At 36.6% G+C, this 15,907-nt stretch overlaps 1 protein-coding gene and 1 long non-coding RNA gene across 2 annotated transcripts in view; both read left to right on the forward strand.

Moving 5' to 3' along the window:
• The window catches only part of LOC309631140, a 283,441-nt gene that overhangs the window by 27,125 nt on the left and 240,409 nt on the right, over positions 1-15,907 (forward strand). The window lies entirely within an intron of this gene.
• DYTN (dystrotelin) overlaps positions 1-15,907 on the forward strand; it is a 45,410-nt gene that overhangs the window by 26,794 nt on the left and 2,709 nt on the right. The window contains exons 9-11 of the mRNA XM_082396758.1: positions 6,622-6,781; positions 6,939-6,994; positions 9,251-9,804. Of these exons, the coding sequence (XP_082252884.1) occupies positions 6,622-6,781; positions 6,939-6,994; positions 9,251-9,804 (770 nt within the window). The remainder of the gene's footprint in view (positions 1-6,621; positions 6,782-6,938; positions 6,995-9,250; positions 9,805-15,907) is intronic.

The raw sequence follows: 15,907 nt of genomic DNA on the forward strand, positions 1-15,907 counted from the left end.
GTTGAACAACCCCAAGGTGTTAAAATGATTTGAGACGGGGTAGGAATAGAGTGTGTTACTCAGAAGCTGTGTGACAAAGAAGTCATGGGTTACGCTTTTTTCTACCCCAAAGTGCCCACTCCTTAAACACATAATTAAAGTGTACCAGAGTAATCGTTTCTTTCCCTATACTCTCATTGCATTCTGTAGAAATAATCACACTATGTCAGAAATGATTGTGTATTTGTCTGTTCATTACATGTAAAGTCTCTGTGAGCAGGGAGTTCTCTGCTTTTTTTTAAAAAAAGTCTTTTTATCTGCAATAACTCAAGATGGTAAGATGCTTCAAATAGTTTTTGAATAAGGGAACGAAATTAAATGGAATTGTATAAAATGGATATGCCTGACCTTAAATTAGTCTACTCTATTCTACGCTCTTTTAGATATGACATAATAAACACACATCTGCACTTAGAACACCTAGTATCTGACCTGGACGAGATGACCTGGGGAATTTTCTGTAGTCATCCCTGAACTTCTCTGCATTCTCATTTCTAGATTATCAAGAAGGAGGGAAATGGAATTTTTGTTCCTATTATTGGCTAATTCGCTCTATATCAACTAAGTAGTTGGAAAAGATCACAGAGGAAAAAGTTGAACTACTTTATTGCTATTTTTGGATATTAAATTGAATAGCTGATTTGACATTTTCTAAAAAGGCTCTCCTCAATGTCATACCTGATCATTAAAAATTATTACAACCGCTCATAAAATTCTACTTTTATAACAGGCTCTCCATTCAGTACAATAGATCTGAAGCACCAAGGTATGTAAGTCCAACTAGACCAGTAGAAACAACAACCACAGAGGCCTTCAAACAAATACCTCAAAGAGTATCTCTGGCTCAACAAACCAACGGCAGTAGCACACATCGTCAGGTGAGTCTGAAGGGGAAAAGAACAATTAAGGCACAATTAATGGATAAAGTTTAGCTTTGAAGGGACTCTTCCCAAGTCTACATCCTAAAGGGAAGCTGTATTCAACTTTGATATTTTTAAATTACTCCAGTGTCCATAGATATTAAGTCTCTGCCCGAAACTTCTAAATATAGCTTACTTACAGACAAGGCTTTCTTCTGCCCACAATTACCTTAACTTGACTATTCAGTATCCTAAGATTCGATGTAATTAAAAAGTAGGGAAAAAGGGAAAATTAGTTCATCCGTACATAAAGAAAATGTTCAGGAATTTTCAAAAGGAAGAGATGAGAGAGGAAAGTGAAAGAAACATAAGAGGGAAGAAACTTTAAAAAAAAAACCCAGTGAAATTTTTTTCATCAAAGGAATTAGAAATGCTCCTTGTTTTTTGTTTTTTTTAAGCGTACAGTCTGCAACTCCTTTATCATGTTTTCAATCAGTTGTTGACTTGCCCTCCCGTGTGCAACTCCACTTGTAGGTGTCCCTTCGTCATTGTAATCAGTACAGTCAGATCCTAAGGGAGGTCTTCAAAATACGATCATCTGTGATGTTTCTCAATCATCAAAGAGAAATTAGAGTTCTCATATTGCAGTTGTTCCTGGTAGAAGTGTGAAAAGGAGAGTAAGTCTTGTGACCGCCCAGGAAGAAGCAGCCTGTGCGCTGCCTCTGGGTGAGGTTTTTCAGGTCTGTGTGCGTTTTCATCAGCAGCTCATGCAGCTGCACCACTCAGACACCCCTCACTGCACATCCAAGAATGCCTCTGGCTGGAGTGCCAGGCAGAGAGCAGGAGTTACTCGCGCGGGGACAAATGAAGATCTGCTCCATTTCCTGCTTCGAATAAAAGAAGAAAAAAAACCATTTTCACAATGCGACAGTTTGTTTCACTTTAACATTGCTTTGTTCTGAGGCAAGAAATTTAAAAGAGGTTTTGCTTTCCCTCCTTTTTTTCACTTTCTTTTTACTCCCTGTCACCTCTTTCTCATTTTTAAAGTTGCTACAGCCTATCTTTTGTATGTAATACATTTCTTTCTTTGATTAAAAAAAAACATTTTTAATTATACAAATAAGACCTGAATCTGTTTGCCTTATAGAAAGTTAAAATATTACAGATAAGGGTAAAGTCCTTTTCAGCCATAATTCCCAGTACACAAGCAATGGAAAGATAAGGAACTCTCAGTAGAAGGTGGAAGGTAGAAGTGAAAGATTTCTTGAGCCAAGAGAAATAAAATAACCCAACCGCTTTTTGCAGATGCTTTAGAGAAGGAGACGTTCTGAGCAGCAGCCTAACTGGGGCAAAAGACTACTGTGACTTATTTTTTAAATCTAAAAATCTTGTTCATGTTTACATATCTTTAAGAAAAGTGTCTCATAAAAATTAGATGGTGTGACTGCACTTTGAGCATATGAACACCAGTCACTTTTTGAAAAAGAAATTTTTTTGAAATATCATTATCATGTTATTATGAATTTTTAGGAATATGGATTAAATTCAACCCAAAAACTTATTTTCTCTATTTCCCGCTTCTCTAGACCATAGTCAGCATTAGGAATGAACTGTGGAGGACTCACGAATCCATTAATGCTCTCCATAGGGACAGAAGGTAGGAACCACGTGTGAACAAATACCAACAGCAGAGACACAGCAATAGCATTTTGCTTCGCTTTTAGAGGAAGAAATTCTACAAAGTTTTTACAGTGCTCTTTTTTTCTCTTTAATTTGGAAGACATTCCTTAAACAGAGAAATGCTATGGTTCCAGTATGAAGGTAAAAGGGGGCTTTGACTCTATTTGAGTAGTTAAGTATAACTAAAACCACCCAGATAATTACATTAAGTTTGGGGTTTTGATTGAGTGATTTTATTCCTTGAAATTTGGTTAAGCATTTTCAGTGAAGTATTGTGTGTGTCTTGTGTGTGTCTTACGGCTTCTAAAATAAATCAGTACATTTCTCCAACAGTATCTAACTTTCTCGAAGATTTACTAGGCTGGCTGGAAACTGTCTACCATCTTATTGTGTCTCAAAGGACTAATTATGCCTTTTAAAAAAAATATATTTATTTATTTGGCTGTGCCGGGTCTTAGTTGCAGCAAGCGGGATCTTTAGTTGTGGTATGTGGGATCTTTTAGTTGTGACATGCAGGATCTAGTTCCCTGACCAGGGATGGAACCCAGGCCCTCTGCATTGGGAGCACAGAGTCTTAACTGCTGGACCACCAGGGAAGTCCCAGGACTAATCATCCCTTGAGTTCCTGTATCATGTTGTCATTCTTTTAGAAGACAAAATTCCTGGCTCCTCAATAAGAAGGTCCCCCTGAGGGAGACCTTTTTTTGCAGGCACAATGCTTGGTATCTAGTAGATGCTCAATAAATTAATGAGTAAATATATATTAATAAATATGTATTAAAATAAAAATAGGTCATCAATAAATTTATTGATCAGCTAATATATATGTGTATGTATATATATATATGATGAGATGTGCTTCATAATGCAAAGGTATGAAAGATAACGAACATTTAAAATTTCTGTGATAACTCATGAAAAGAAGCTTAATAACACTTTTAAAGTAATTTAATAATAATTTAAATGTTAAAAACAATTTTGATCTTTTCCATGGTATAAGAAAAATAAATTAGAAATAAAATTAAGGAAAATAGTATAGGAATAAAAAGGCAATTTTGAAACTTAAATGTAGAAATAAAAAGGAAATTTTGAAATTTAATTCTTTAAAACTTAATTCTTAAAATAATTACCTCAAACAATTATTTTAAACTAGATGATTCCCTTTTATATAATTCATACCCACTACATACACCATTGGTCTCCTAGTAAGGTGTTTATCAACACAAAGAATACCAGTGTGAGCCTGATTAGTGAGTAAAATCTATGTGAAGGCTTTATCCTTGTTCTTGTCTGCCCCATTATTTTTATCAATGACTTGGATAAAATAGTAGAAAGCATGCTTCTCAAATGTGTGTGACATGATACCAAAAGGCATAGATAATAAGCTAAATGACAGTCTTGAATCACTAAGATATCATAGTCTGGAATAGTGGGGCATTAATAAAGACCACATTTCAAAAGATTAAATGCAAATCCTACAATTATAGGCCCAGGTTCACAACAAAGAGCGTGGAAAGACCTCAGATACATAGTCAACTGTAAGTTCAGTAACAGCCCACAATTTGTCACTGATGATTTAAAAAGCAATGCAGTCTCAGACTACATTACAAGAAAGAGTATCATTCAATTATTAGTTATCTATTTATTACTCTATGCTAGGTGCTGATCAAGAAAAGTAATGTTCCACTGCTCTGTGCGTGATTAACTCGCCTGGTGAATTAACTTGCCTTTGTGTTGTATTTGAAGACCTGGTACATGGGAGATTCAAGCTCCTTAGCTCCAGGAAGCAGAACTACATGTAAAGATGTAAAAGTTTAGAAAGACAGATTTCAGATCATTTGAAAGGAATTATTTCTCAAATAATCTGAACTGTTTTGTTAACAGTGGATATTTACCTTGAAAGTATGGGGCTTCGAGTTGCTGGAAGTATTGGCATTGGGTAAATCATGTTCACTGGAGACTCTCCGAGAATTTCTCCATTAAAACAAACAAACAAACAAAACAACAGAGTAGAAAAGAGCTGCACTTCTGATAGGGCTTTCCTTACTTTCACCTGGATTGTGGAAGGATGGGAACGCATGTCTTCTAGATGTTCAAACATGGTGGATGGGCCAGAAAGGAGGAAGGGGATGTGAGTGATAGACAGCATGGGAGAAAGATAAACTGATGTCACTACTGGTCATAACAAGCACAACACTCTAAGTATAGAAAATACTGTCTAGAGAGGCCTTCTGAGAATGTTTCTTTGTTGTCTGCTATATAAAATCCCTGGGCTGACTCCTTTCTGAGAAGTCCATCATAAAGAAGTACTTGAAACTCTGATTACAATCAAGGATTTTAGAATCAGACTCCTCTTTCACCTGTGTGACTACCTGGAAGTTTGAGGGCCATCTTTTAGAGATGCCTGCTTTGGATAGGAGCGCCAGCTAAATTCCAAGACCTCTCCAAGATCTGTGGCAATTAAGAATTTCAAAGGCTCTAACATTGAGAAATGTTGTTGCATTTCCTACCAGGGAGCCAATTTCTACAACTTCCACAAATATGACAACCGCACTGGTCAAAGAATAAGACCGTACTTTAGAAAGCCAATTTTCACTGTATACATACACTGTAACAGGAACTATTTTAGGCCTGGGCCTGGGGATATGGCAAGAAGCAAAACAGAAAAAAAGTTGCCAGAATAAAGAGACAATAAACAATTAGTAATAGAGTAAGTAAGATATAAGTAAAATAACAAGTAAAACAGGTAGCATGTCATATAAAGTGACTGTCCAGAAGTCTGAAGGCTCGAGACTAAGTCAAAATCTAAGATCGCATCATGTGCTGTAGCAATTAGACATGGCAAAAATCCATGGAGACAAGGAGATGGGAAGGACTAGGGAAGGAGATGGGAGGTGATGGAGGTGAAGTTGGGGGTTCTGGTTTGCAGTTTCAAGTAGAGCAGTGAGGGAGAGCCTCACTGAGAGTATGATGGTGACCAAAGATTTAAAGATGAGGGTATGGGCTGAGCAAGAACCTGGGGGAAGGAGGATTCCAGGCATTGGGGGCCAAAAGAGCCAACTCTGAGGGGAGAACATGCCCAGTGTGTTCGAAGAGTTGCCAGAAGCTCTGTGTGGCTGAAGGGCAGACAGTGAGTAAGAGAAAGCAGCGATGAGGTCAGGGAGGGAAGCGGAGGGCCTTGGCCATCTTGTTCAGCTTTGGCTGCCTCTGTAAGGACTTTGGTTTATTCTAAATAAGGAGGGGAACATTGGAGGGCTTTGAGCAGAGGAGTAACATGATCTGATTTATGGGTTTTCTTTGTTGTTCTTTTCTTTAAATTTTTAAAGATTTTTTTTTGGATGTGGATCGTTTTTAAAGTCTTTATTGAATTTGTTACAATATTGCTTCTGTTTTATGTTTTGGTTTTTTGGCCACGAGGCATGTGGGATCTTAGCTCCCTGACCAGGGATCGAACCCGTATCCCCTGCATTGGAAGGCGAAGTCTTAACCACTGGACCTCCAGGGAAGTCCTCTGCCTCATGTTTTAAAAGAATTACCCTGACTACTTGGTTCATTCTGAAACCAATGAACAACTAGACTTAGGAAGAGAAGACAAGACCCACAATTCACAAATTGCATCATTGTTCCCTCCCTGTGGTCTTGGGCCGGTGTTAGGTATTTAGCCATGACATGTATGCTATCATTCTAAATGGAGTGTTTCTGGACAAAAAGATAATGAATAAAGTCAATATTCGCATTTAAGGAGCTGCTGAAGGTATGCCGTCAAAAGTAATCCATAACATGCATGATGAGTTTTTGAAAACACCTCTAAAACCAATGAAATTCTTGGGGGAATTGTGTGTATAATAGACACGAAGGACAGCTGTACATGGTGAACAAACAGTTTAAAGCAGGATTGATCAATGTTAGGTAATAGTCGAGGCGCAGGCTACTCCGGCATCTTCTCCCAGAGAGGACCCGGAGTACATCTCGCTAGGGCTCTTGCATCTTGCTGTGCTGACCTCTTGCCCTTCCAACCCACTCAGACCTGTCCTCTTTGCAGCCTCCTTAGAAAACAGTTAAACCAATACAAAGACAAGTTGCAAGCCATATATGCCTGCCAGGAAGAAAAAAGTTGCAGATTTGAAACAAAGATTCACGAACTCACAACCAACCAGGACAGTCTGTGGACGAAGCTACAGCTAATGGGACAGAATCTACAGGTATAGAACGTGGGAGACACTCTGGGCCATCTGGAAGTCTGACCTAGAATCTTCTGGCTGAGGGTCGGCTGCAGCCTGAGCCTTTGCACCTCACTCTGATCAGCCTCTTCGCTTTCCCTCTTCTCTCCATACCCTGACCAACTCCCCTTTTCACCAGCCAGATGATATCTTCCAGTTTTGCGAAGGAAGTGCCATTGGGAGAGAACAGCATCGGTACGATTTAGAAACAACAGACCTGGGGCAAAGAGGTTCTTTATAGCATTGATTCTTAAACCTTTAGTCTCAGCATCCCTTTTAGAGACTTACAATTTTTTGAGGATCCCAAGGAGCTTCTGTGGGTTATATCTATTGCTGTTTACCCTAATCAAAATTAAAACCAATAAGCGGTTTTAAAATAAATGTATTAACTAATTTGAAAATGAAAATAATAAACCCATTATATATGGAACATTTTTAAACAGTAATTATATATATTTATATATATTTAATTAGAAGACTGGCATTGTTTTACGTTTTTTACAAATCTCTTTAATGGCTGGCCTCAGAAAAGACAGCTGGATTTTTCCTAACTGCTTCAGCATTTGTTCTGCTGCAAGATGTTCTGGCTGAAGAATATGAAAAAATATGGCCTCACACAGATTTGCAGTTGAAAAAGAGAGGAGTATTTTAATAGCCTTTTCAGATAATTGGAGATCTTCTTCTTTGATACTACACCAAAACGTGATAAATGATTGTTTCTTAAAGGATGGTTGCAGTATTGAATCTGAAACCATATCTCTTTCACACCCTGTTTCATTAAAATACAATATTCTGTTGTGCTTTTTGAATGAATCTTCTATCCTGGCATGATTTTATACCATCATACATTGGTCATTTGGAAGTTCACCAAGCTATGCCGAACTTCCTAATGCTCACCCATTTCATTATACAAGATTTTAAAGAATCATTAAAAAAATCATAAAAAATCGTATTCATTAATACTACCGTGAATCTCATCAGAAAAGTCTTTAAGAATTGGAAAACAAGCAAGCTCATGGTAGTGGATGCAAGTTTTCCAAAATTCTAATTTTTGCTTAAAAGCTCAACTGTTAAGCTTGGCAACACATATCATTGCTTTCCTTACTGTCACAGTCTCGCTTCATTCATTTTTGAAAAAATGTTTGCCAAATACCCGTCTAATTCTTTTGCACAAGAGGAAACTTTTATATTTCAGTAAACATAAGAAGTGTTTTATGCATACTTCCCATTTCATCACATATAATATTAAGAAGACATGTGTTACTAAGAAAAATAAGAATTTTTGCTACACCTTCAAGAATAGTCTTTTTTTTCTTTTTTATTGAAGTATAATTGATTTACAATGTTGTGTTAGTTTCAGGTGTACAGCAAAGTGATTCAGTTATACATAAATACATATATTATTTTTCAGATTCTTTTCCATGTAGGTTATTACGAGATATTGAATATAGTTCCCTGTGCTATACAGTAGGCCCTCGCTGTTTCTCTATTTTATTTACAGTCGTGTGTATCTCCTAATTTATCCCTCCCCCCCTTCCCCTTTGGTAACCATAAGATTGTTTTCTATGTCTGTGAGTCTGTTTCTGTTTTGTAAATAAGTTCATTTGTATCATTATTTTTTAGATTCCACATATAAATGATGTCATATGACATTTGTCTTTCTCTGACTTCACTTAGCATAATCATCCCTAGGTCCATCCATGTTGCTGCAAATGGCATTATTTCATTCTTTTGATGGCTGAGTAATATTCCATTGTGTATATATACCACATCTTCTTTATCCATTCATCTGCATCAAGGATATTCTTAAGAGGAACTGCCTTTCTTTTAACTGCAAGTGCACGATGGTAAGAATACCATCACTACTACCACTGCTTGGTGATACTGCCTTGATGTGCGGTAAACAACAACAACTTTAGCTTTACTTACTATTGATTTTGCACCATCAGTGCAAATGTCAACACAGTGAAGAGGCAAATAACCTCTAAGTGTTACTGTGAAACTAATTTTGACCTCATGGACCCCTGAAAGGGTCTCGGGGACCTCCAGGAGTCTGTGGACCACACTTTGAGGGCTGTGCTTTGTGGAGAGCACACCCCCCAGATTTTATTCCTATGGCTTATTATGAAACCCCTCACAACATACCTACCTAAATAGATCATTACGAATGTTTTATTGTAATACTTTTTATCTATCAATCCAAGATATCCTGACATTTTCAGATATTCCTTATGATATTTTTAGAACCTGAGCTTTCAGAACCTAGCATTTTCCCAAATTCCTTGTGATTATTCCCTGTGATATTTTAGAATCTGAGCTGTTCTACCTTTAGGTTGACATTGAATCAACAGCATAAAATAAAATTAATAGCAATGTATTTAGAGACAAAAAAGAAAATCTTGCATTAAAATTTCCTATTGGAATATTAAAATTTAATGCATAATGAAAAAGTAAGATAAATGTTCATTTCTTCATAAATAAAGTTTTCTTTATCCAGGCAGTGTTGCAGCCCCTTCGTCCTTCATCTTCCTGGCAAAATATGGCTGCCAAGCGTGACCATGGAAATGGTGAAGAAAGTTTACAGAGGGGAGGAGAGTCTTCCCAGATCAAGGGTGCCACTGAGGATCGTTCAGAAGAGGAAACACTTCCTAAGTCCACTGTGATTGACGGAAGTTACCAAGGTCCAGCACATGCAGAACATGTTCTACCAAACTCAGAATCACCAGAGGCCATTTTGCAGCCAGGGTCAACGCAAAGCACCAGGGCACGAAGCCAAGCACAAAAGACATCGAAGGAAATCTTTAGTTCCCTATCCAGTTCCCAGGAAGGACTGCTGCAGGACACCTCCCAAATTGCTCCTACTGAAATGAACAGTCCTGCCCTGGCACCTGTGGAAAGGAAAGGGGCAGTTAACATCCAGGAGGGAAAGGATGAGCTGGAGGAAGAGGAACTGCAAGAATTGTTGTCAAAACTCACTGATGCCTTCACTCTAGAAATGCCTTCAGGTAAGATTTTTCACAATCCCTAGAGATAGTGATGGCCAGGGAGTCAGGCTGCCTTTTAAAACACTTGATTCTATAGCCCTGTATTAGCCCTACAGCTATGATTCATCTAGTGAGTAACGGAGTTGTGAGTCTTTTGGACATTAGTAATCTCTCTGAACTTGATTTCTAGTGTTGCCTAATTGATGGGGTTACTGTGAGCATTAAAAGTGATAAGCCATATGAAGTTTTAGTATAGCAACTGGTGCATACCAAGAATTCAATAAATACCTATTATTTTGTTATTGCAATTGTTATTATCAATAGTACTAAAACATATATAACTGGGCAGCCTGATGTTACCATTTAAAAATGGGAGTAAGAATGATGCTCTCTTTCTAGATAATTGATTAAGGTCTCTGTATTATTAGTAATACCATCATCACCTTCATAAGCTATGTCTCATTGTTAAATCTAAAGGCTCTTTTTATTAATACTTCTTTATTACAGCTATTTCTTCTGTTTTACAGTGACATTGTCTTATTTATAGAGTATTTTGTCATCTTAATATATCTATATCTGTATCCATTTCTTTTTAAGAAAGTGTAAGATCTTTTATGTTGGAGTGATCATATAGAGACTGGTGATAAAACAAGGATAACATTCTCATGTGTTTCTGCATCAAAGAAGGCCTTCCCAAAATATTTCTGAGTTGGTGTATTAGTTTGCTAGGACTGCCATAATGAAGTATCACAGATCAGGTGGTTTAAACAATTTAAAAAATTTTTTTCTTACGTTCCTGGAGGCTGGAAGTCTGAGATCAAGGTGTCAGCAGCGTTGGTGTCTTCTGAGGCCTCTCTCCGTGGGCTGTAGATGGCTGTCTTCTCCTTCTGTTTTCATACCATTTTCCCTCTGTCATGTCCCTATCCAAATTTCCTCTTCTTGTAAGGACACTACTCATATTGGTTTAGGATCCAGTCACATAAACTCCATTTAATTTAATTAACTCTTTAAAGAATCTATCTCCAAATATAGTCACATTTGGAGATACTGGGAGTGGGACTTCAGTATATGACTTTGGGGAGGGAGACACAATTCAGCCCATAATAGTTGGTGAGCTATAAAATGGGAACATGATAATGTCAGTTATATATTGAACTTGGTAGAGCCAAGTCAATGAAGTAATTACTTGGTGATTCTAAAAATATCTACTGTGACGAGAGTTGGAATTATAATCCTGTATTAGAGAAAACAAGATCACAAAGATACCAGAAGCATGCTCAGGCTGCCTGAGACAAAGACTGTATGAGAACTCCTTGTGCCTGATTCTTAGGCCAACACAAGATTCCACCCACTTATTTCCATCTAAACATCAGTGGGGTCATGATGAGTATTCAAAGCAAAGTCAATATCCACTTGACCTTTTTAGGAAAATTTCACATAAAAATTTGACTTTTATTTTAGAAACTATTTTAGGATTTCACATATTCATCTCATTTTTATTTTTTGTTTTTGTTTCTCCAATTGGGTTTATGAAAGCTGTTGATTTTTAAAATATTGTATTGAGTCAGCCCTCACAAATGTAGTAGGCTATATTGTACATTTCAGATTCCTAATAGACTAGGCCTACTACACATATTTGGGAGACAATATCCCAGCACTGCATGCAGTTTGATACCTAAAAGATCCATGCATATTTTAAGTAACTTTATCAAGGTCTATACATATAAATGTATCTGTATCTATATATATATACCCATCATTATATCATTTAAAGGGAAATCATGAAAAGGCAAAGTTTATTTTTAAATTCAGATAATGCAATAATGTATAAATATGCAGTTAGCATTATCCAATCTTGTAGATAATATAAAAAATATATTTTCAAAAAATTTACCTCTGCTTCCATTTACAATTTAAGTAGAACCATTGAGATGCTTCTGTAGGTAGTATGCATTATTATACAAAAGTGCTTATGATATTAGCAGGGAAGTACACCTTTCCCTTTTTGTTATTATACTGCATTGTATACTTTGTGATAATTCAGTGAGTACTAATCGACAAGATTTAAATTTATAGTCATTTCTTTTATACCAGTTTTATTTCTTTGAGGCTTTTAAGCATAGAATCTATGTTAATCTTCATGGCTAATATCTACGTTTATTAAACATTGCCATTCTTCACTCAAATATTTCTTATTAAGTTGGTATCCTTATTCAATCAGGTATTGAATATGATTCTGTTTGTAAACTCTACTTAGCCACTGGCAATATGGATTATAAAAATACACCCCATAATTTATGCATGCTTATCAAAATCACAGCAAACGTAATCAGAGACAGAAATGTGATAACCACACATATGAAGATGTGGAAAGGCAAACAAACTAAATTTTAAGGTATTGGTCATTTTTGTTTTATTTCTATCTCTGTTACAGATGCATCAGATAACAGCAGGAAGTTTCTAATTATTTTACTGCCCCTGTTTTTTTATTTTTTAATTTGAGAATTGTTGGAAAAATTAGAAAGATCTATTGTTTGTAATATACTAAGATTTGCTCAGACTGTCAACATTTTCACCCAGTGTGTGATTATCCTAGTAACTGACTAGCCTTTTGAATTGGAGCTTTGCTAAGGAGTCAACACATTTTGGAAATTGAGATGAACTTTATATGACCTAAGACTTAATGAGACGAAAACGGCAAGCATGATGGTCAGTTTGGGGGCAATTGTTGACATTAACTGAATAGAGTCTTTCAATATCAAGATCTAGGATAATAGGATTTCAGGACACCCTGAGGGCTTAATGGAAAAGAAAAAGTGTGTAGAAGGGGTTCCCCAAACCTTTTTAAATTCCAAATGTTGGACTGAAAATCAGTAGCAAACATTTTGTTCAAATTTGCAGTAAAGGAATTAGATTTGAAAGAGCATCTAACATTACTTGCTTCTGTGGTGACAAAAAAAAAAAAACAAACCGTAATGCTCTAGTCTTACTTTCTCATTAAATTATTTTCTTTCCCTTTCTGAGAGAAATTTCCTACTTACATCTCTGAAATTCTTTCCCCGACTTCTCTTCCATCCCTCTTTGCCATCCGTTTACCACAGTAGGTTTCAAGGATGAGAAGGGAAGGCGAGGGAGTGATGATGGGATTAGGAGGGCATGGTTAAGGGTGGGGGTGTGGGAGAATTATTCCTGTTCCTTTCTTCCCCACCTGCAACCATCATCTAAACTATTATTTTAAATAATCAGAAGATAAAGTTTGGACTTTAGCAGGTTGTAGAAAAATAAGGAGCAGTGCTTTAGCAACCACAGGTAAGAGAAGTTCAACACTGGATCTTTATCTCACTTATTTAGAAGGTAGACTTCTCAAATGCTGCCTGGGAATCTTAAGGATATATACTGAACGCTTAGTGAATCTTTCTCTCTCTGATATATATATGTACATATATATACACACACACATATATATATGAAAAAGTAGAAGTAATTTTTTCTTGATGGGAAAAGATACACAAGAGTTCCAGCATTAAGCTCCATGAAGGTAGAAAAAAATGTCTATTTGGTTCATCCTTCATCCACTCATTCATTCATTCATTCAACAAATAGTCATCAAGATTTAATTATGTGCCAAGAGCTGTGCTTGATGCTGGGCATTCATTTTGAAAGGGGTAAATTTATGTTTTTAAAACACTTTGTCATTGTGTAGAAAGTGGCTTGGAGAAGGGCAGGTGGTGGCAGCTTGGACTTGGTAGATTGTCATACACTTATTGCTATAAGGAAAGCTGGGAAAGCTGAGATGGAGGTCAGCAAATCAAGAATTCTGTTTTGAACACATTAAGTGTGAATTGCTTGGAGACATCCAGATGGAAATATCAGAGTGGCAGTCAACATGTACAATCTGGAGCTCAAGGTCTTAGTCCAGAGTAGATATTCAATGCATATTGGTTTGCTTCATTAATTATTATTGTAAGGAAGACATGGGCTCAGTATTTCAATTGCCAGAAGAGTAATCATCGAGTAAATAATCTAATACTTTTAAACCTCTATACCCATCATTCTGATAGCCTTCTCTCACATCCCAAGTTCATTCAGAGACCAGATAGATTGTTAACTACATTCAAGTGAATTATTCTCCCATTGTGATTTCCTCTGGACTGTTGATTTCACAGGTTTGTCTATCTAACATCTCACTAGGCCTCTGACTATATGCTATATTAATTCAGTCCCTATATGTATGGAATTCCAAGTTTATGCCAAGCAACATGCTTGGTGTTAGGTGCATATCTTTGGCTAGTTTTAACATTTCAAGGGACTAGAGCTTAAAAATAAAACAACCAAACAAGAAAAAAAGAACCGATGTATGAAATGAATTATTGCTTCTCTATTTCTTTATTGTATTTAAAGTTTTTATAACTGTGGGCTGAGGAATAGAATATCCTAAAATAAGTTTGCCTCTGGACAAGGTATTTTATTCAGGCAATAAAATATTATTTATTCAAGGTCCTTGTAGTTCTGGGGCAGTGTTAGAGAATAGACAGTAAAAAAGACATGAACCCTCTCCTCTTATGTTCAACAGAAAACAGCATAGATGGAGCCATAATAAATCATGTAACTAAAGTGTATAACAAACTAAGCCTTAACATGTTTTTATTTCCTGTGATCTTATTTTTTTAATTATACAAACAATATTATACAGCATGCTCATTGTAAAATTAAAATGCCTAAGTGCACATGTTTTTCAAAAATGAATTCATCATCATGTCCTTCACTCCCTGCCACCTGTTTCTCAGAGGTAAAAAATGTTGGCAGTTTTTCCTTCAGACTTTTTTCTTTGCATATATGTGTCTTTACTTTCTCAACATAAGTTAGGTTGTACTTGTTTTGCTTTTTTCACTTGACAAAATATCTTAGACATTGGGCAGTGTCATTTTTTAAGTGCTGCATAATATCCCAGGGTATAAGTATACCATAATTTATTTACTGGTGTGTAATTAAGTTGCTCCCAATTTTTTATTATCATAAGAATGTTTTGGTGAGTATTCTTCTAGCATATATCGTTGTACTCATATGTAAATATCTTTGTAGGATCAATTCTTAGAAGTGGAACTTTTAGCTTAAAAATTATGCGTATCCAACTTTTGGTTAATAACTGCCAAATTGTAGAGCTTTCTACAACACAATTCCTATTACAATAGGTCATAGGGGACCACTCAAACCATTAATCAGTAACTATAGAGCAGAGGTCTCAAAGCATCTTCCCTAGGCCAGCAGCATCCGTATCACCTGGGAACTTATTAGAAGCACAATTTCTTGGGCCCCATCCCTGATGTACTCTGGTAGTCAGAGTTCTCCAGAGCAACTGCACAAACAGGATGTAAATATAGATATAGAATGAGATTCATTTTAAGGAATTGGCCCACACAATTACAGAGGCTAGCAAGTCTAAAGATCAGTAGTCAGCAAGCTGGAGACCCAGAAGAGCCAATGTGTAGTTCCAATGCAAAAGCAGGCAGGCTCGGGCCTTAGAAAGAGCTGATGTTTCCTTCTGAGTCCAAAGGCAGAAGAAAACTGATGTCTCGGCTGGAATACAGTCAGGCAGAAGGAATTCTCTTACTCAGACTTTTTGTTCTATTCAGGCCTTCAGTTGATTGGACAAGGTCCATCCACATTAGGGAGGGCAATCTGCTTTTACTCTGGCTACCAATTCAAATGTTAACCTCATCCAGAAACACCTTCACAGACACACCAAGAATAATGTTTGATCAAATATCTGGACACCACAGTCTAATCAAATTGACACATAAAATTAACCATCATGTATACTGAATCAGAACTCTGAGGGTGGGACATAGCAATCTATTTTAACACTGTCCAGATTATTTTAACATACACCAGAGTTTGAAAACCACTGCTCTAGAGTGGGCTTTCTGGCTACTCAGATTCGTGCTTGAAGTTATGGGAAAATGCTCTTTAAGAACCCACAACTTGGTTGAATTAGTAATTGATCATGGTAAATGATACCCATCTCATTTGCAAGCTAGCTTAGAGAAAGGGCATTGCCATCGGGAACTGCAGAGAGATGGATTTTATTTCTTCTCTATGCTAGAGCTTTATTAAGATCAGCTTG

The sequence above is a fragment of the Balaenoptera borealis genome (assembly GCF_965194805.1).
Source record: "Balaenoptera borealis genome assembly, chromosome: 6".
NCBI classification, from domain to species: Eukaryota; Metazoa; Chordata; class Mammalia; order Artiodactyla; family Balaenopteridae; genus Balaenoptera; species Balaenoptera borealis.